The sequence below is a fragment of the Thermobia domestica genome, chromosome 13 (assembly GCF_964235325.1).
Source record: "Thermobia domestica chromosome 13, izTheDome1.hap1.1, whole genome shotgun sequence".
In the NCBI taxonomy this organism is placed as follows: domain Eukaryota; kingdom Metazoa; phylum Arthropoda; class Insecta; order Zygentoma; family Lepismatidae; genus Thermobia; species Thermobia domestica.
The window spans coordinates 18255623-18278598 of record NC_137466.1 but is presented as its reverse complement, the minus strand read 5'-3'; the positions used below and the strand labels follow the sequence as shown (position 1 = coordinate 18278598).

At 34.5% G+C, this 22976-nt stretch overlaps 1 protein-coding gene across 1 annotated transcript in view; it reads left to right on the top strand.

Annotated features, from left to right (window-relative positions):
• The window catches only part of LOC145668035 (UPAR/Ly6 domain-containing protein qvr-like), a 101564-nt gene that overhangs the window by 32425 nt on the left and 46163 nt on the right, over positions 1 to 22976 (top strand). The window contains exons 2-3 of the mRNA XM_081735504.1: positions 9517 to 9564; positions 19259 to 19405. Coding sequence (XP_081591630.1) covers positions 9517 to 9564; positions 19259 to 19405 — 195 coding nt within the window. The remainder of the gene's footprint in view (positions 1 to 9516; positions 9565 to 19258; positions 19406 to 22976) is intronic.

Here is a 22976-nt window from a genome sequence, read left to right as displayed (position 1 = left end):
CCTCCTATAATTTTAGAGTTTATTCCCCATATATTTAGAAACTACCCATAACAGCCCATAGCAGTGATTCCCAATCTTTTGTGAGAGATGACTTGCTTTACTGACCTCGCACGACATTGCGACACACTTATTCGATTTTTTTAATTAATAATAATATAAATTATAATACTGTAACTGTAAGACTATAATTTTCACTAAAGTAGTGACCCTATGTACTTACTATTAGTACTGTATGTTCTTCTATGTACTATGTTGTTCTTGGCACCGCAAGGTACAATGACTGATAAATCTGTCTCAAAGTTGATTTCAATTAATTATTAAATGCTTTAGAATTTTTAAATTCTAAAATATCAGGGCAAGTTCTAGAAGACTACGCGACACACCATTGAGAATCACCGGTCTACAGAATGAAATCCAAAATCCCTGTGAGTGCAAATTAATACACGTGGTTCTAAATATATTACTGGTTCGAACTGAGAAGTAACATATTGCCACATTATTCGTATGAAAACATACACTCGTATTTGCATTTATTCTAATATTGGTTTAATGTCCTTTTCAGGGACGAAGCTATATGAGACGGGTCGGGGTATTTGAAGTTTTTGTTAGAAATATCTTCAGAATATCACTTTGCTTTACAAGGAAAGAGGTAGAGAAATTTAATGATATAATTAACTCCAAACATTTGCTTATTTATAGTTTATTGAAAGAAAAAGAAAACTGATTATATATGAATTTAGAGAGCGTGTAACGAATTATAGAATAACAGTATAATAATACGAATTTTTTAAAAAGATACTGAAGAAAAGATAGGATTACTCAATAGTTATTGCCTAAACCAATTTATTTTATTTCGATTGTTTTTCATCCTTATCTGAAGGAAATCGGGGTTTCAGATTTCTTTTACTGTTTAACATACCGGACATTCTAAGGGTCACACGGCTTTGGTGGTCCCGTGAAGTGAAACTCACAATATATTAATTCACAGTTTTTTATTTGAAAAAAGCCACGAGTACAGATAAGATCCACTAATTTGTACACAAAGATATTATTTATTGGTTTGGATCTCTTCTGAGTTTCTTAAAATACTTTCCACTTACAATTGAAGACCTTATAATAACTTCGAAAGCAGAGCAATAAAGATACGAACTGTCAAAAAGGAACGCACTCAAAAGTCCGAGGATCTTTAAATAGCATCGCCTATATTTCAACTGTGTGTGCAGAGTGACTTGTGTTTCGTCTAAAGGATGCTTTGGCAGCAAAATAGGTGTTCTTTTTTTTATGTACGGAACGTATTTTTGACTTGTCTTAATTGTGCCCCCAATACTTCATTTGTTTCTTTCTTATTCTAGTATTAGTTTCACTTAATCAAAAGATAGTTCCTAAGGTGGATTCGAACCGCTGATCTTTGGTTTTATTAGTTTCGTTCGTCACTAAACATTTATCATCTATTAATTTGGCTGTGAGTGGGACGATTCAGTTGCTAATTTAAGTAGGAGGACAGTCAAATAAATTTGCTAGTTTAGTATTTCAATATATAATATTCATTGATTATTTCATATGTGTAAATGAATGTTAAATACTAAGTGATACAAGTATTGGGATAATATGTTAAACAACTTCATGACAGAAAGACTCAATAAAACTTTTCGTATGTAGCCTCTTTCCACGGTAGCCTTGTTCTTCAGAGTGAAAATTCAATGTTCTGCGTTAAACACTAAATAATTCTGTATATATTATTTCTTCTTTCAGTGTTAAGAGGAAAAAGAGGTTTGCCTATATTTGTCCTTTGCTTCTGATTTAATTATTTTACGCTATGATAAAACATTGAAAATATAATTACTAGTAATCTTTCATTTTCTTGAAACTTTTAAAAATTTCGAATAGGGTAGAAGGGGGAATTGGGAGTGTTTTGCAACCTTTTCCCCCTCACAGGTTATAGGTGTTTTTCTAGTTCTTAAGAACTGATTGAATGTTGCAGGTTCTTCTGCACCTACTGTGCTAGTGGTAACCTTTCGGCACCTTTACTTTTGATGCTGCAACATTTTATTGTTGTTGGTCTGATTTCCACCCAATTACCCCCTTGGTAAGTGGGTACAAGGGGGTAATTGGGTTTAAACTCTCCAATAGATTTAATGTACATGGCAAATTTCTCTCTCTAATCACAAGCTACTTGAAGGACCGTAAACAGAGAGTTGTTCTTTCAGGGGCGACTTCTAACCCCCAACCCGTGATCTCAGGGGTGCCTCAGGGGAGTGTACTTGGGCCTCTGCTGTTTGTCTTGTATATGGATGATCTCTACACGCACTTATCAGCTCAACCTAGTGGCCTTCTGCTTTTTGCTGACGATTGTAAGTTATACAGAGAAATATCGTGTCTCCATGACACAACTGCTCTACAGGAAGACATAAATTACCTTACAGGCTGGTTGAAATGTGGCACTTGAAACTCAACAGTAAGAAATGTGACAGTATTACTATTACTTTGAAAAAGTCTCCTGTTCCCTCCACATACCATATCAACGATTCCCCTATCACACATTCTGCTAGTCATAATGATCTTGGTGTCATCTTTGATTCAAAACTCACATTCTCTGACCACATCTCCTCAATACTAAAGAATTCAATGCGCATGTTGGCACTTCTTTATCGATTCACCGAACTACGCACTGTTTCTTCATTAGCAACTTTTTATAAGACATTAATAGCGCCCAAGATCGAATACTGCTCTCCCATATGGGCCATGGCAGCACCTACACATCTCTCCAGACTTGATACTGTTCTCAATTTCTTCATCGCTATAGTCCGTTTTCGTGTTCCTGCACTTCGAATATTATCTAAGAAGGAACTCTTGCGACATCTTAATATTCAGACTCCTGAAGTACGCAGAACTATCTCTGACCTGAAATATCTACATAAAATAGTTAATGGAAACTTAAGATCGGAAATATTACTTCAGGAACTATCCTTACGTGTCCCTTCCCGCATCACCCGGAGTACCCACCTATTCCATCTTGCCCGTCCTAGGTTGGCTGTTATACAGAGGTCTCTTTTTTATAGAATACCAAACAGTTATAATCAAGTAACAACTGATGTGGACATATTTTCGAGCTACCCAGTGTTTGAAAGAGCAATTAAGCGAGCTTTGACGGAATAGTTTTACTCTTACACTCTTTTTTCTATGTTGTTGTTATTGTTATCTTGTTTTTTTCTTTTGTTAGCATGTCCCTGTGTAAAATGGCAAAGTTATGCTGTATCTGGGAATTTGTTCAATAAATAAATAAACAATTGCGGGTGCACATAAACCCCTGAGGTTGATTGGGTGTAAATGAAGAAAAATCAAGCTTTAATTTGATGTGTATAACATGCATTCCACTTAAAAACTAATAGTGTTATGTGCCATAAAAAAAATATACACCTTTGTTTACGCAAACTAAGGAGTAACTTATTTCTACATCTCAAAGATATTTCAATGCTTTTTCAACCCTCCCAGTTAATGTTTGTAGCATAATATATTGTCCTGTGAACTTAATCCAAAATGTATCACATACGAAAAAAAAAATAAATAAATAAGCGGTCATAACTTTGGCCGAAAATGTAAAAAAAAAAAAAAAAAAAAAAAAAGGATATAGAAAAGCCAAGAGAGCAGGCCCTGATATTTAAACAAACATAGGAGAAGGTATAAGACGAACGCTAAATAACTATAAACTATTACACTAGAACATGTGTTGGAACTCTGAATTGATAAACAGGTCCTATTTACAGCATCAGCACAATTGGCATACGAAACGGCCACTGGAGGCCTAAGTTTGGAGTAACTTATTTCTTAATCTCAAAGATATTTGACTTCCTTTTCAAGCCTTCAAGTTGTTGTTTACAGCATAGTATATTGTCCTGTGAACGTAAGCCAAAATGTATCACATACGAAAAAACTATAAGCCGTCAAAACTCTGGCTTAGTGATGAGCAAATGCAAGACCAACACCAAGACCAGGGTGGTCTTGGTCCTGGTCTTGGTCTTGCACATCCAGTCTTGGCCTTGTTCTTGCACTGGAACCCTTAGTCTTGCACACCCAATCTTGGTCTTGGTCTTGCTTGCAAGAGTCTTGCAAGTCTTGCTTTTAAGAAATCTTATGCTTTTCAGAGGTAAATTTTACTCTGGATATAGGGGATAATAAACTTTACAATACGCCAGTAGTAACGGAAATACAATGTATGTTTCTAAATGTAATATAGTTTACCTTCCTGTAAGTATGATGATAGAGTACAACATAGGTGATGACCTTTATTTTTTTAATGGGTGCCCACGCTTCACTACTTATAAGATAAATCACAATGTTTCGTAATCTTTTTATATTTTTTAACAGATCCAATACTCCACTGGTTCCCAAAACTGGGGAGGCTACCCCTAAGACGCATGAAAGAAAATGAAGACGGCATAGATTACTGAAATACCATGAATCGCAAAATTATTGTTACACTCTGAAGGCGTCAGAGTTTTTTTCTTTTCAACCACGATTAGCTAATCTTTGTATTGAACAAAATTCCAATTAAATATTGAGATTTTGTTTTACTGATTCCAATATGTACTCTATGAGGCAGAAATATGGACATTACGGACATTGAAGGAAGGTATTAAAACAGAAAATTCTACGTCAAAACGAAGATCACCGTACATTGGCTGAGGATGACCGTACATCGAAGCTTCTCAGTTGCAGCAAGTGACCTGCCAATAATGGCAGAATAGTTATAATGATGATTATGACGATGATCATAAGTTTAGCAATATTGACCAAAAGAAGTGAGAAAAATTAAAATAATAATTATTATAATCCAACCTCTTAATATTTAAGAATAATTTGAGTGAAAACTGAAAACGATTCAACTGTCTATGTCTTCTGTGTAAACTCAATTTATATAGATAGTTTTGACCGATATTAAAAATACAAAATAACAGCATTAAACTCCAAGTTATTTGAAACAACTTTACCAAGTCAGTCTCACTTGTAAATATGGATTACTAGCATCTATTACCCACTTCATTGGGTTAAGTTTAAAAAAAAATATGTATGTTTCGTTAGTCAGTCACTTTTTACTATTACTAAAGCGCTACCTGATATCGGTCATTTTTGATGATTTTTATATTTCACTCCCCTCCTCCTCCTCAAATTGCGGTGCTGAATTTGCATTTAAACGGGATCGAAAATATCACTGTTCACCATAGCGACGCCGAAAACTACGGATTCGACACAAATATTTGATCATTTTTGATATTTTTATATCTCCTCCTCCCTCAAGTTACGGACCTGAATTTGGTCGTAAACGGTATCGGAAGTGTCACTATTTAGCTCATCGTCCTCGAAAACTATGGATTCAACACTAATATTCGTATTTTTTGATCATTTTTATATATCTCACCTCCCCTCCGCCAAGCTACGGTGCTGGATTTAAACAACATTGGAAGTGTCACTGTTTATCGCAGTGACTCCCAAACTATACATTCCTCTCTAATATCGGCCATTTTCGATCATTTTTAAATATCTCTCTCCTCCCCCTCCCCTAAGCAGCACAATCAAAGGGATATGACAGAAACCATCTGAGGTCCGCCGAACCTCATCTATGTTGAAAATGTTGAAAATATGATCGAGATCGAACAAGTGGTTCAAGAGTTATTTAGTTTTATTAATTTTTGTACATTTCTCCTCCCTAAAGTCTACCGTCAAAGCGATATGATAAAAACCACCCCAACATCGGCTGGTTCAAGAGTGATGAAGTCACAAAAACACTCATTTATGGTTTTTTACACATATTTCCCCCTCCTCTACGTTGTAGCGTCAAAGTAAAGTGATAAGAATCGTTCCAGGTCTGAACTTCATCTGTGTTGTTCCTCCCCCCCTCTCATTACGAAATTCTGGCTAAACGAACCAATATTTGTTGCCAGTAAAATAGTTTAGAATGATCGAGCCCCTGGTGTGATGACCACAGTATTTCATGCCATGCCTTTACGAAATCCTGGCTAGGTGCCTGATATACCTCCCCCTCTCCTCCTCCTCCCCTAGGTTCTACCATCAAAGTGAAAGGGTAAGGGGAAAAAAGAAGAAATGTCACAAAACTGCATTTTCTAGAAAATACCGTTTTAATATTGAAACCCCCGTAACAAGAATAGGGTTAGTTAAATCTTTTGCCCATTTTACATGGACATTTCTACATCTACGCATGCATGGCATATACAATCAAATAGTACCAAGAGTCACCAACAGATAGGGCAAACCACCCGAAAAAGCACATACATGGACATTCCTTGTTTTTTTCCCCTTACCCTTCAACTATAAAACATTTTCCAGCCCCGAATATGTTAAAAATGTTAAAAATGTGATTGAGATCGGTTGGGTATTTCAAGAGTTATTAAGTCACAAACTTAGTCATTTTAATTTTTATTTATATTGATGTTTGTATATCAATATAAAACCCCCTTCTCCCTCTTCTCCTCCTCCTCCCCTATGTTGTTCCATCAAAGTGAACTGACAAATAACATTCCAGGCTTGAACCTCATCTATGTTGAAAATTTCATCGAGATCGGTTAGGTGATTCAAGAGATTAGGAGCCACATACATAGTCACTTTCAATTTTATAATATAGAGTTATTGTTATACTATAATGTTATATCGCTCAATTTTCGATGTGCCATATACCTAAGGAGGCTAAAAGTTATATTCATTAACAACTATTCAACGTATAAGCATCCGCCCATAAAATCAAACTTGTGGTCATATGCACTAAGTTTTTGTCAATGTCATGAGATTGTTATTTAGATATAAATTTTACGAACACACACGGAAGCATGAGTCTCGGAGCCAAGGCCATATCCTTGCAGTCGACACCTACGGTGTACGGAATTACCAATGTTCCACACTACATTTATCTTTAATTTTGGAAGAAGAACACCACTAATATGCTTTGAAATGAAACGAAATATCTAGTTTAACGTCCCACGATTATGCACCAAGGCTAAGCGAGACGGTGGTGATGAGAAATGACTGAAATGGTGGAATGAAGAAAGTAGGAGAAAACACAATAACCTCTTGAAAACAGACGCACACATGTTTGTCCACTAAAAAAAGCTCACATGGCGAAGATAACACCTGCGTGGCTTGAAAATGAGCAATATCTACATAAAACTCGAACAACCAATTTAGGAAGCGATATATTGTAGCTATCTTCTATATATATAAAAGAGAACGTACAAATCCTTTGTCCGCTCATCACGCTAATACGGCTGAACCAATTTCTTTTATTTTTGGGGGGTTATTAGGATTTGGACCCTAGATGGTTTTTATCATATCACTTTAATTTTCAATTACCAGTGTCTTGAGATAATTGACCATTCAGGTGTCCATTACGTACAAATCCTTTGTTAGTTCATCATATGTATAAAAATAAACGTATTTATATGCAACCCGCATGACCGTGTCACTCGGCGGGTTAACATACATGACAGGCGTTATAATGGTTTTTATCATATCACTTGAAAGCGAAAAAGTAAAAATTATCTAAGTAACAAAGTTTATTGCGTTCGGGGGTGACCGCAGCGAAGCGGGGCGGGTTAACATAAATGACAGGCGATATAATGTTAACATTTACTGCAATCTTCTATGGTTTTTATCATATCACTTGAAAGCGAAAAAGTAAAAAATATCTAAGTAACAAAGTTTATTGCGTTCCGGGGTGACCGCAGCGAAGCGGGGTGAACGCTGCTAGTATGCTATAGGGGCAGATCGACTTACACGGATTGCATAAACTACTGGGAACACATCACTCAGCGGTATTTTTACTGAAGCCAAGAAATTCAAGTAAATGATGTAATGATTTTTTCCCCTTCTTTTTTACATTCTATAAAAAAAAATCAAGTAGTACCGGTACTTATGCAAGACCCTTGCGCAAGAGTCTTGGTCTTGGTCTTGCAGGTACGGTCTTGGTCTTGCACCCCCTGGCCTGGGTCTTAATCTTGAATCGGGATTCTTGGTCTTGGTCTTGCATGCAAGACTCTTGCAAAAACTGCAAAACCAAGACTCTTACGCTCATCACTACTTTGGCCGAAAACGTAAAATAATAATAATAAATAATAATAACAATAATAAATAAAATAAATAAATAAATAAATAAAATAAAAAAACAAGAGAACAGGCCCTGTTATTCAAACAAACATAGGAGAAGATAATAAGACTAGCACTAAATAACTATAAACTATTAGAATAGGGCATGTGTTGGAACTCTGGATTGATATGCAACGGCCACTGGAGGCCTAAGTTGAATAAAGTAGCTTAATAAGCACAATGTACTATGAAACAAATATGTACACTACAAAAGACAAATATAGCACAGCATTTAAATGAATTCTAACCGAAAAATATTCACTTATGGCATTCCACCCATTTACCCCTGGGGCTAATTGGGAGGTACAGATTTAAAAAAATAACTCCCTCACAATGAGGATTCAAGATTGCTGCTCTTCACGGCATCATCTTTATGATGTTTATAAGCAGCAGTTAAAGATCAGGATCAAAATATTAACAAAGGCACAATTTATTGTAACTCAAACCAAAACACAAACCTGAAACTCGGCTTCAAATATGTCATTTCTCAATCAAATCAGTTTTTTTTAAATTATTATTATTACACTCTCTCAAAATTCATCAAAGCTTTTGTTCTGATCAACATCTACCCACCCAACATTTGGGTGTAATTAAATTTCATAAAAATACACTGAAATGCAAAATACATTTCTAAGTTTTCCGCCCAATTACATCCTCCACCCAATTCTCCCCTTCTACCCTACATCGAGAAAACGGAAAAATTTTTGACTAAAAGTCATTTAGAAAATACATGACTTTTTCTTGCACGTAGGTGCACCTTCTATCACATTTGAGGACGTTGTTTGTCCTTTTTAGTGGTGCATTTTTAATGTCCACGCATGCATACGTCTTAGAAACTCAAAAGGCATTGCTTTGTGGCAGATAAAAATGAGCTGCTATTATTGATAAATATATTAACGCATATATAAAAGACCCCTAAAACCAAGAGAATCATTCACAATTTTGCCAAGTTTGGTGATTTTACTTTTAAAAATCTGAAGTCTGGTGTTGTTACAGTCAGGAAAATTAGGCTTTTAGGAAAACCGTAGTTCAAAATTTTAATATGATGTTAATGAAATTTGTTGCATATTACTCTTAATTTATCTAATATAGATACTTAGTAGTAATAGTGTTATATAGCTTTCGTGGCATATACTTTACATTTTTCATAATAGTTTTTCATATTTTACTCATTAGGTAACTTGAGTTTATATAGATATACAGAATTTGAATAGAATAGACATGGCCTGCTAATAATATTGATACATAACTCAGTATAGTTGATATATTATGAGAATGCTATAGACCTTAGTTGCACATAAGAATGATTGTAAACAATCCCAGGAAAATAAAAATTAATTCTAAAAACTTTTCTTATTTTCCTAGTATTTCTGTTTTCAACGGTTGCTCGTGGAGCTGAAGAATGTAATAAAGGTAAGTAAATATACGAATTTTACTGAACTTTAGAGATACAAATGTAACTACTTCTTTCTTTTCCATTCTCATCATTTCCCTTAGATAGTAGAAGCAAAGCATGCATTAATAGAACTGATTAGTTGGAGTTTTCTATTGTAGAGATATTCTTATAAAATTTTCACTTCTTGGCCAATGTAATAAATTGTATAGAAATCATTACGTATACTAATTATTGTTGTGTTAATATATATGTTAATCATCAGAATAATCCTGCCCCTCTGACATTTCAGTGACGCAAACGAATATATATATATTATATATATATATATATATATATATATATATATATATAGAGAGAGAGAGAGAGAGAGAGAGAGAGATAGGTAGATAGATATGAATCGGTCATTGTTAAAAGTTGATATGTTTTATTATACTTATCTGCTTTTAACAATGACTTAGTATACTCTTAGCACGGTACAATACTAGGTTAATGAAAATATTAGACAGTAGGTACTATACCACTGTGTAACTTCGTATCCAATTATAAAATATTCATATTTTTATAAAGAAATGGACAAACCATTTGCAAAGAGCACATTTTAAACAAGTTTTCCACATCTGTCACAGCAATTTGCAGATGCTAGTTCGAATTAATTGGAGCTCCAAACTCATAAAATATCGTTTCAAAATGAATTTTTAAAATCAGGGCATACCAAAAGCGGTTTTTTACAGCCAAAAAGAGATTCAACCCGTGACTTGGTGTAATCGTAACTTCCTTCTGAAATGAGCTTCTGGTATTTACTTTCTGCTAAATAGCCTTTCCCGAAGTCTAGACTTCAAGAAATTTCCTTCGGAAACTGTGCATACGTAGGTAAATTCGGAAAGTGTACGTACTTAGGTACTACGTGGAAATTATTGGGGAAAATTGTCAATTAATCAAAAATTCTGACGGGGGAAAAAACTAATTTTTTGCTCTTTGATTGTTCTAAATGTCAAAATAAGTGATCATGCATATTTTTGCAACTCGACTACCACTGGTTTGATAATAAAATGAATTTAAAACTTGCCCTCTTTATAAGATTTTGCTTTTCAGGAAAATCGTAGAGTTATACTTTGATATATACATCTCAACCTCAATTAAAATAGAAATACGAATTACTCCTAATTTAAATTGCAGTTAAGTGGCCCTTCTTTTGGTATTACTTTATTTTGAGTACTACCAAAAGAGGAAAACCATACAATGATGTTTTGAAATTTACTTAATATTCCTTATTGTATTCCCTTATAACCTTACAACAATCCCTCAGAGACAAACGAAAAGGAATTGAGGAGTATCGCATTATATTTTAAAAGTACACTGAAATTTGTATTCATTGCTCTAAAAATACTGTCATAAAAACCACAATATGTTCTCACTCGCAATGAAAAAGTAGAGAATTGAATTTAGCAAAGTGAGACATAAGGTTCATTCAGACGCGTTGTAATTGAAATGCAGGTACAATCTACCGTGTAACCAGTTTGAGTTACAGTTAAGTGACTTTTTCTTTGTTGGTAAATGTAGTTTGAATAGTCCCAGAACTCGAGAAATAACGAAACTTTGAAGAATTTCCAGGAGAATATGTTCATTTTCTTACTTTATTCTCTTATAGCTTGAGTTGTTTTTAATAGTATTAAAAGTCTACTAATTGTGTCAACAACAGTGTAAATGTTTCGTTTACATCGTTGATTTCAAAAACTCGTACTACCAGCCACCGCCTTTCTCCCTCTCTACTCGGACAATTTGCATGAATATAGGTAACGTAGGACCAACATTCCATATCTTTTCTGGAGTTATGAATACAACATTTATAGAATACTATGCGATAGAAAAGGATATGGCCTAATTGTTTCAGTATCACAGAGACATGGTTGCCAACTACATGTAATATACAAATAAATTATAAATGTGAGTTTTTTTTTTAAAAAAAAGGTACCGGTATTTGTCAATATCTATATCATTTCCTCTTTCGTATATTATGTTCAAACAATATATATAATTAGTTAATAATGAACTTATTGCATATGTAAACACACACATTTTTACATAATTGATTCGGCTACAAGGAGAATCTTTCCAGTGAATGAAGAACGGAACAATTACTCTTCAATGCAGTAAAAAATGATCAGCCTATCAAGCTGGTATTTAGTACCCAAAATTAGATTTAAAAATGTCAGATTTGAAAGGATGCTAGTGAATATAGATTAAGAAGATTATTAATAATTTGCCAAAAGGACGCAATTATATATATATATATATATATATATATATATATATATATATATATATATATATATATATATATGTTCGAGCATAATTATGGAGCACTTTTAGTAACTTTTCAAACTTATACACATGCTTTGCAAGCTGCAAACAAATAAACTTACATTGTCGTAAGACGTTCCTAGCATCCCTCAGAGAGTGGAAGTGGGTAACATGCAAATATATATATATATATATATATATATATATATATATATATATATATATATATATATATATATATATATAAAGTGTGCTATCCGTAACTTTCGGGATCACTGATATATATAGTGACACTATAGATGTCGTAGTGTGGGAGCAAAACGCCCCTAGCAATCTTAGGGAATGTGATAGGTTAACATGTAAAAATAGTAAAAAAACAACCGATGTTAGTATCGAATTCATAGTTTTCGGGTCGCTAAGATGAAGAGTGACATCTCGATGACGTTTAAGCTCACGTTCAGGCCTCATTAGCATGGGTTGAGAAAGAGTAAAAAATGAAATGTTTAAAATGACTAACGATTGTGTTGAACTTATAGTTTTAAGAGTTGGTAAGCTGAATGGCATTTAATTTCAAGATTAAGAAGAATGAGCAAGTCTTTTAGTCCAACGTATTGACTGGAACAACGCTCTTATTGATTCGACTGCAAGGAGAATCTTCTCAGAAAATGATGAATACAACAGCACTTCATTGCAGCAAAACGTACTCAGCAGATCGAGCTAAAGTTGAATACAGAGATGAGACTAAGAAGCGTCAGAGTTACGCTACTCAATATAAGTGAAAGGATGATTAACGAATCGAAAAATAAAAAGAAAAGAACTAAAATTCATACATATGTAATATATCAAAGGATCCACTTTTTTTAATACTGATAAAAACAATATATATACTACTATGGTTCACGCCTACATTGATCTATACAAGGAAGAAAACATGTAAATTTGAAAACATTTTAATAATTGATAGCAATATAAATAGAGAGAGGAATTAATCTTATTAATTAATGTTGATCGGGTTAATGATTAGTATGAACTATCTTAATTAACAACCTCTCGTCGGCTTCCCTAACTACACTGGATCTTGATCTCCTAATAAAGCCATACTTACCTCTCCAGCAACTAGCATGTACAGCAAATATGGTAAAAATTTATCTCGATAACAGATACCGAACACTGTTTGTTACTGCGTAACTTCACTAATCCCAAGCCAAGACATTGCCAAAAGTTGTCATTGATCTCGAGGATAAAGAGATGCTCCTGAAATATTACATGTTGCTTTATCTCGAGACCGAAGACTTAAAGATATTTTATTCCAGCCAATGTTTCTTTAATTGGAATCTTATTCAGGCACTCCAAAATGTTCAAACGTCCAGAAAAGGTTCGACGATACATTCAGAAGATCCGTGTGTGACTTGAGCTGCTCTATCTATAGACTCGAGGTATCAGAAAGTCAATCTTTAGATTCTGAGCATAATAACAGCAAGCATGATACCAATCTCATGTTAACTGATTGAGTATTTGTAATTCAGACTCTACAGTCAAACCTCTAATGCCCCACAACTGTATTTACAACATATCAACTTGATCGCGAGATCAATGAAACAATGAAGAGAGTGTTGCGTGACTGGATCCTACAACAATAGTCTCTTCAATTCGAAAATTCTCTTGGACACATTGATGTCGTGACTTCTTTCCATTTGAAGGAATTGATAATTATTTGGACAATCACTGAAACCTCGGTTGTTGGCTGTTATGTTAGCATGTTACGAGAGGTAACCTCAGTTAAGTTTCAAGTTTACATTCGAATGGTTTTGTGAGTAGATTGACAACAACAATTGGGGTTAACACCGGGGGGGGGGGGTTCAATATGTTGAAGGAATACTTTACTTTGATGCCATGCTCCATCTACAATGCGAGGGCGGGATGCGAAGTCATTGGTATTTAGTTACATGAACGAATATAATTTGGAGCATTGACTCAGAGCAAAGTTAAGATCATTCTACAAAGAAAAATATTAAATGCTTTCCATAATTCCCTGACGAATTGTTATCTAAAGAGAATGCTACATCGTATACTTGTATTTAGAGTTCATTTTTGATAACCGTAACACACATTCGTAAAATTACAATTCTAACTGTGGTGTTTTAGGTTTGTAAAATAATATTTTAAAACCTACCTGTTTACAAAAATGCGTCGTGGTTTAAGCTATCACTAAACTTCTTCTTGAGTAGCTTTCGAAATAATATCTGTATGTAATTTCCCAGTATCTCAGCTTAAGAAATTGATTTGCATCCTTTATATCATGCAGATGGTTCCAATGAAAAGTACCTTTGATATGACTTCTTGGAAATATTTAACATACACCATAAATTTTGATTTTGCTGTCTAATTATTCCCAATTTTTTTCTGGTTTTGCGACCCACTTCCCTGTCATTATACTCACAAACTGCGTAATTAAATAAGCGTACTGGCAAGTACTTGCGTCATGAAAATGCAGTTGAATCTCAGCCGACGTAACAGTCTCGATCAGGTTTTCCTTGATTCTAGTACACTTGTTACTCATTAAATTAGCATATTTTTTATCTTTTCATTCAAATTAGCTAATGTAAACAAACTGTATCTACAGAAGAAAAAATTCAAAAATAATAAGACTCTTGAAATACTCATGAAAAAGAACAAAGTAAAAAGTTATATTGTTCATGAAACAAAACATTTGCTAGCCTATATTCCATATCAAATGAAATCCCCATCGTTCCGTGTCATCTGAACTGAAAAAAATCTCGAATGGAATAGTTATAATTGTAACTAGACTATATATATATATATATATATATATATATATATATATATATATATATATATATATATATATATATATATATATAGGGAAGAGAGGGGGAATTCCGAACACTTAAGAATATCGATCTTTTTCTGGAAGGCCGTAAACCACGAACAAAAATTTTCTAGGGTTAATGAAAGAATATTGTTTCGTGCTTTAAACGGATATAATGTTTGAACATTACTCTAAATAGTAGAGAGTACATGAACAGTTATAGAAGACATACCAAAATTCGGATTTACCCCACTAGTGGGGTAAGTCCGAACGACCTACTTACAGTAATGTAATTTATAGAAAGTAACACTGTACACTGTACAGTGGCACTGTATAGAATATAACATTGACGAAATATCACTGATAAAATATAAATATGACTAGCAATATGAACATGACTGACAAAAGCCTATATGAACTTAACTTATGAATGAAAAACAGGTTGCACCATAGCGCTTGTCTGTAAATGTTTTAACATGCGTAAATCTGCTGTCCTAATGTTCGTATCGGACAAAGCATGAAAACCTATGTTAAGTTTATTGTAACCCTACCGTGATACTACTACAAATTATATTTATTTTAGCAGCATAGGTCCAAGTAGAGTTACTATTGTGCAGGCTTCGTACTTCACTGTTGACTTATCTACGCCTACTCATAGTTGCACGACACAGATCACAAGTATATTTGGATACCCGAGGTTTCTGGGTCGAAGTCATTACAATTCTCAAAGCACCACTCCTTACACTTGTCGCACAGAATCCATTTCCTCTCAGTAGGATTAAAGTACTGTTCCTTTCAGAAAATGCAGTAATAGTCTTTATTCAACTGTCATCCATTAAAATCAAGTTACAACGTGAACAAGGAGCTTCTGTTCGCATTTACCCCACTCTGTACTTGAGTGGAATATTCCAGTTCCGGCCTGAACAAAACAGAGCAATATGAATATGATGTTATACATCAGTAACTTTATCTTCAGCAATATCAATCATAAAATATTATTGCCAAAACCAGAATGTTATTTATGCTATGTGGTTACAACTACTCACTTACCTTTATAACACGAAGGGTTTTTTTTTCTAATTTTTCTTACACGTACAGAGCGTCCTCACACTTAACCATTTCTCCTATAAATATGTCCCGTGAAGAAATGAATTAGTACTTCAGTTCACTTCGCAGCGTTGCCAGTTACTGTAAATTGCACTGTTCGGAATTACCGCCGTGACTTCTCCACACTACACCCCATTTTTCACGTATCACAACTGTCATATGTCATATGTCATATCAATATGTCATGTGTTTGACAGCGTTATTTGTGAAAGAGCTTTTTATCTGTCTGTGATTTTACTTGTGCCAGGGTTTAGAAAATAAGCCATCAAATTAAGCCACAACAGGCTTTCAACCATAAAATCTATACTACAAGTGTAAATATGCATTGAGATAAGCAGCTGCGCTTCAGGTCTTAACATGCCAAAGAAATCACACCACTTGTTATATTTCTTCTCGTTTCTTTGAAATCCTTAGGTTAACAGAGAATTAAGATATTTCTTCGTATAACGAAATATCTGTCTTCAAATATGTCAGTGATTAGAGGTACTTGCAACATTTTACAAGATCATATTATTTCAATTTATGAGGTACTGCGAAATTAGGAATGAGGCAAAATCGCTCATACTTGCTCTGCATACTAACAATTCTCATATAACACGCTTGGGCGAGAATCTCGCACTGCTCAATTTTGCATTCTGATTACCATTGAATAGCTGCTGTCATAGAGTAGCTATATGAATGATACAATAAAGTAAAATAAAGATTTTTTTATTTTATTTAACAATCACCAGATACAGCTCAGAGGCCATTTTACACTGGATATCTAACAACAACAACAATGGAAAGGATTTTGGGAAAGTATCGGCCAAGGCCTGTTTAGTAGGTACCATCCCGGCATTTGCCTGGTAGGACTGAGGAAAACCCTGGAAAATCCCAGTCAGGATGGTCGGCAGCGGGAATCGAACCCGCGACCTCCCGAATGCGAAGCCAACGCTCTACCACTTCAGCTACTTCGCTCGGTAATATAATAGTTAGCCTAACCTTACCTACTACTCTGCATGATCAGGAATAGGTGTCATATTCAATTCACTCACCAGACCCTCGATTTAGTTGCTGTTTTTTTTTTAATCATCTTCGGTTTTGAAGAACTGCTCAAATGCTTCATTGCTACTGCGAAATACTAACGTTCTCACGGAGGGATACTACTCAAATCATACTGTCTCTTATATACCCTCGATATCAGAAAATGACATGAAACACTACCAACATGATAAAAATATTTTAAATGCATTTTATTAGGAATTCACACGTGTTCGTAGAATTGATATTTTCTTCATTTGTTTTTTCGTTTGATACTACCGAGAGATTGAAAAATACACACATCAAGAAAAGGTACTAGTGTCATCATAATTGAATTATAGTTGCAATACTCGTTTGTTTTTTCTGTCGCTAGGTGAGATGCTGTAGAAGTATTAGCAACAAGGTTAATGGAAGTTGCACGACTAATTCGTGCAGAAACTCCCATATACTCGAGCATACATCTGTCGTGTAGTGGTCATATGACTTCCTTACTAGATCTGTAATAGCGTTTCTAAGAAGATATACTTACTCCAAGAGCAACCAGAAATGCCACTTTGCCATTTTATCATTAACTATTTTACACGGTATGTATTCAGTAAAAATATAATTTAGCTATTAGCTATAGCAAAGTTTGTCCGAGTCTACACTCATAGTTGCCAACTTCTTGCCACTTGTCTCTACCGGTAATCAAATATTTCTGTCGAGCAAAACTTCTTAAAGAATATGAACAAAAATAAAACGTGACAATTCCGAACCTAATTTACTTGAGTTTCCACAACGAATAGACCCCAGTCTTCTGCACGCTAAAGGATAGCATCCAAGCAGTTCTGTGGGGTATTTAGTATCTATCGTTAGTGATACGAACAGAGATTTCTGTATATAACTTGTGAAATTATGGTAAGAATATTTGATTTAGAATCCAGGAAAAATGTTACAGTATTCTTTTAGTATGTACAGTTATTTACGAATAATTTTAGAAGAATTTTGTCATTTTTAGCTATATTCATTAAGTCATATTGCCACTTTCTGATGGCTTCTGTTGGCAACAGTGAGAGCAACAGATTTTCATCATTGTACATTGTTGTACAGATTTCATACATTGTTCTGTATTTCATGAGTCATCTTATGTACTGTTGCAGAAAGCTCAGACAAAAATATTGCAACGCTACAGTGCCTGACAGTTCGAGGATAATAAGATCAATCCCCAGTTTTCTAAAATGCGATCAGTTGCAGATAAGGAAGTATCCGGAAGATTTTGATTGAAAATTTTGATTACCCGATCATTTTTACTGAAGCACCATTGACAGAAATTAAGAGAATGATGGATCGCTCGCCTTAAAAGAGCCTAAGGAGGCTTTTAGTGCAATCCAAAATGTCATACTGAAGTATTCAAACTGAAGTTATGTCTTGCAAGTACCATGTTTGCTGTATGCACAAACTGAAGGTAACAGGTAAGGAAAAGCACCTGTATAGTAGACAATTATGGTCATTTGTTGACAACCATGGAATTACAGACCTTCATTAGATTTTCTTCACTAAGAAAGCGTGATTTTGTCACCGTGATTACGTGAACAGTCCAACCAGTAGTATTTGGTTGTATGAAAGTTCACATGTGTTACGTAAATACCCTTGGACCATCTGTAAATTGAAATGCGATGTGCTATATTACGTCGTCCAATAGTCGGGCTCATTTCTTCCAAAATACAGTGAATAGTACAGTATAACATCACATTGTTATATAGTTTATTTCGTTTATTAAAGTTCATGAACGTGACTATTCGTTCCAATAAGACAGTCTCAAATGTCACACATCCAGTGAAACCGTGTATTTCTCGCCCAAATTTTTCAGTAACCGCATTTATTTTGAAAGGAATTCGGTCTTCGCGTTCACCAAATTTGTAACACCAGTTTTATTTTAGAGTTACCTTGAAAGAAAGAAGAAGAAACTATATACTGGAGGACCTAAAGAATAACATTACAACAGGGGTTAACAATACAAGTGTAATGGAGCTAACCAAACTAGCCCGAACAACGATCAAAAGAGCTCACGCATGCATTACTGATTGTAGGCCACGAGCAGATGAAAAGACAATTGCCTCTCTACATAATGCATAAGGTACTAAACATTATTAAGATGTACTGTATGTACATAGCTTTATGTCTTGTAGTTTGTACTTTAAACCAGTGAGTTTTACTTGGTTGCTTTGATGAAAGGAATTTTTTCTATCAACCTCTAATTTTAAGTGAACATTAATTAGTACTACTATAAGAAATTTATCGCAATTAACTGTTTGGTCTGTTACTTCATATCGACTCAGAATCACTCAGTTATGTGACATTGAAGAAAAAAGAAATTAAAGAACATGCTTCTGATACTTCCTGCATATGTAAATTAAACATTTCTGTAATAAAAGAAAAATAAAACTGTAATAAATCAATTTATTTATTTTCAGATCGATCTATTTTGTGCTATGAGTGTAATAGCTGGGAAGATCCCAGATGTGGGGATCCATTCAATTTTACAGCATTACCTGAAAACCAACCGGAAGTTAAGGAATGTGAAGGATGCTGTGTGAAAATGGTCCGACATCTTAAGAAATGTAAGTTTCGTCTGTGAAGTATTTACAATAGAAATCGTGTTTGTTCTCTAGTAAAGCAATTAAATATAGAGGAAAATAGTGTGTAGAATGCAAGAGAGAATTAAGTCCACTTTTGGTTATCTTGAACATACTTCGTCTTTGAGATCTCTATCTGTTGCTCCTTTGAGAATCTAAAATATTTATATCCTGATATCGTAAGCAACTCTGATAATGAAAAAATAAAACTTCATGGTTTTGTTCCTTTCTATTTTGGTAATTTGACTTGATTCCATTGTACTCTAAACGCCCTAAATATTATATGCCTACGTCAAAGTTCAATGAGCCATACTTACTTAAATTGAAATTAATTAAATTGAAAAGTCATCTCCTTTAGCCTAGCCGGCATAACGTGGGACGTAAAACTAAAAGATTTCATTTTATTTAAATTGAAATAGTCTCAGCCATAATTTCAATCCACTTATTAAATACGACATGTACTGAATATTCTAAAGGCTACTGGAACTACAAAGCTAAATATTACTAAAACAAAAACATTTACAAGTCATATATTCCATATACTCACCAAAGACGTTTAGTCACGTATCCTGACCCATCGTAGTGAGATTCGTTGGAACACTAATTTATCTTGGCCATGTACAGCGTTCTACAATTTCAAAAGGTATGTATACACTACTTCCTTTAGTCAATAAAGCCCTGTAAATTCTATGTGGCACAATCTGTCTGCATATGTCACATATACTTGATGTATTATCGTGCAGATGACACCTTATAAATAGCGCTCTTGTCCCTCGTAGTTACTCGACCAGAGCCGTAGCCTGGGGGGAAGCAGGGCGGCCGCCCCAAGCGCTGATAGTAAGAGGGCGCTGAGGGAACAAGAAGAACAGAAAAGTGTTCGAAATGAGTAAATAACGCATATTGGCCCCTAAAAAGTATTGGCGCCCTATTAAATCAATATTCTTGTCGGTTTTTTAAACAATATATTTGCTGAAATTTTCTTGCTCGCTACGTTCGCAATCCACACGTTTCAAATTTTTTACTTATTACTTAAAGAAAGTTATTATGATTTCTTAATGACGATGTGATGTACATGCCACCAAGTAATGACTTATATTGTACACAGGAGCGTTTTGAAGATCAGTAACGGGCGAAGTCAGAAATACGTGTTCGGAGTGTTGATGCTGATGGTTTTGCTTAGTTAATCATGCTTTTCTACCCAATTGAGTTAATCACGACGGTGAGAAGGAATTTATTAAAATGAGAGAGGTGAAGAGACACTCAAGCTGCGGTTTGCGCAGGAATATTAAAAAGGATAAATATTGCGCAGGTGATCATTACCAGTGTTTTTTTTATTCAATTGACATGTAAATAGTTCCAGTTTGACGGAATTTACTGGGATCATTTCTCCGTCAATTACCTGCATCGCAAGGATTTGTTTTGTACATAGGCCTATAATAATTCCGATATAATTTACTTTTAGAAATGAAAATAAACTGATCAAATTATTGCTATTAAATTTAACAATTTCACAGCAGGAGCACACATAATTGTTGCTATCTGCACATATATATACATGTATAGTTAGTGTATTTTTAATATGTTAATTAATAATAAGTAACTTAAATTGAGAATTTTCATTCATTAAAAATCAAATAAATACTATAATTTCAAACACATGTAGAAGCCCAACTATATTTTGGAAATTAAATACAAACATTAAACATATTTTTCACCTCCATCGATCAATATTAAGATATTCACAAAGAAGATTCCTTCTGAACTTCTGTTACATTTCACAACTTTTTTTACCTTCAAAAAATCGAAATTAAAATGCTATTTGTGTGGCCACATACAGAATATAAAAGTTCACAATTATTACTGGAATTTAATGTTGTCGATAGTATGAAACTTCGTAAATAATTGTAAATTTCCATAACTGTTCTTCAAGTGGATTTGTATACAACCAAAGGTAGTTTTGTCAAGTTTAGCAAAAAGTCCAAAATAAGCCTCTTGAAAACAGCTTGTACACATAATGATCGCTTTTTGGTTGTTGCCATGATCTGTCCAAGCAGCTTGATAGAAATTCAGCGTAGCATAAGAACAAAAGCTGCTTGTATTAATTGTTTAAAACGCTTAGTAAGGTGCTTTTAGAGGGCGCAGAATTCTACTTCGCCCCGGGTGCCAAACTCTCTAGCTATGGCTCTGTACTCGACGCAGTAGCCCATATTTAATCCAACTTTCGTCTTTATCTGAGGACTTTTCGGTAGGATTTAGGACAGTTTTATCACTTCATTGGCTATTGCAATTGCTAATAATGACTTGCATATATATAGTATCACGATCTAGTAGCTACTACTGGATCACGAGTTCATATCGTAAAGCCTCTATACTGCTGCGAGTATTCATCAGTTACAATAGTAATGGCCAAATGGTAGGTCAAGAATAAAAATGAGTATATCTGAATCGAGACTTGGCTTTTAACTGTAAAAATTACCTTCTTTAACTTCTGGATTATCAAGCACATTCTACAACGTAAGGCGGTTGGTAAAAGATCTATGTAGATTTAATAGAATTACTTCCAGGTGTTCGGAGCTCAGTTCCTGATTGACCTGGATACATGATACAAGAAACTATAATACAGACAATAGAACAAATATTCAAAGAATGTGGTGCTTGACGTGCATTCGGTAAACCGTTACCTCAGAGAGCAAGGAAAATATAAAATGGGTTCTTATTTTATCTTGGCCTGCGGCAAATCAAAAATTACTCACTGATCTAGGAGATTGAACTAGTAGACAGCCACTGGTTGGCTGTCGATATTACTGTATTTCATGGTCGGTATGTTATATTGTAACAAAAGTCTTTAACCATAGCTACACATGTTCATCAGAGTGAAGTAGTGTGAGTCTTAATAGTTAGTATTTCTATGGCATATTTCTACTGCTTCTGCTCTAAACACCACGAATATTCTATGCTAGTAAAAGTTTGCAATATCGGCTTCTCTGCTGAAATATATTAATTGATCGGCTTCGCAGCACAATATTTCGATGGAAACTACCATCTCTGGTATTGTCTAAAACTCGTAATAAATAATAGTCATGATATGTCAGGTTATTTGAGGATCCTTTTAATCCAATGTTCTCGGGATTGCTGCCGGAGTGAGTGTTGCTGTGCTGAGCTTTCGTTACCATACAGCGGCACCTCTGAAGAAGATGTTACCGCTGTATGGTAACGAAAGCTCAGCACAGCAACACTCACTCTGGCAGCAATCCCGAGAACATTGGATTAATAGTAGACTCCAGCAAAGCTTCAAGATCATATTTGAGGATCCCATTTTCAAGTGGTCTCTGAGACCAAGTTTATTGCGGTTCCCAATACGCGAATCATTTCCACAATGCTAATCCATTTTGCACTTTGGCAGTATAAGTGAAAGATTAACTAAAACTTCTTGAAGTTTAACAGTATTATTTTAGTAAATTATCAGGATACTTACTTTGGTGGATAACCTTTTCTGTTGTCCTTGATTTTATTCTAAAGTTTTATTGAAGTTAATGCAATAAAATAATATAAATGT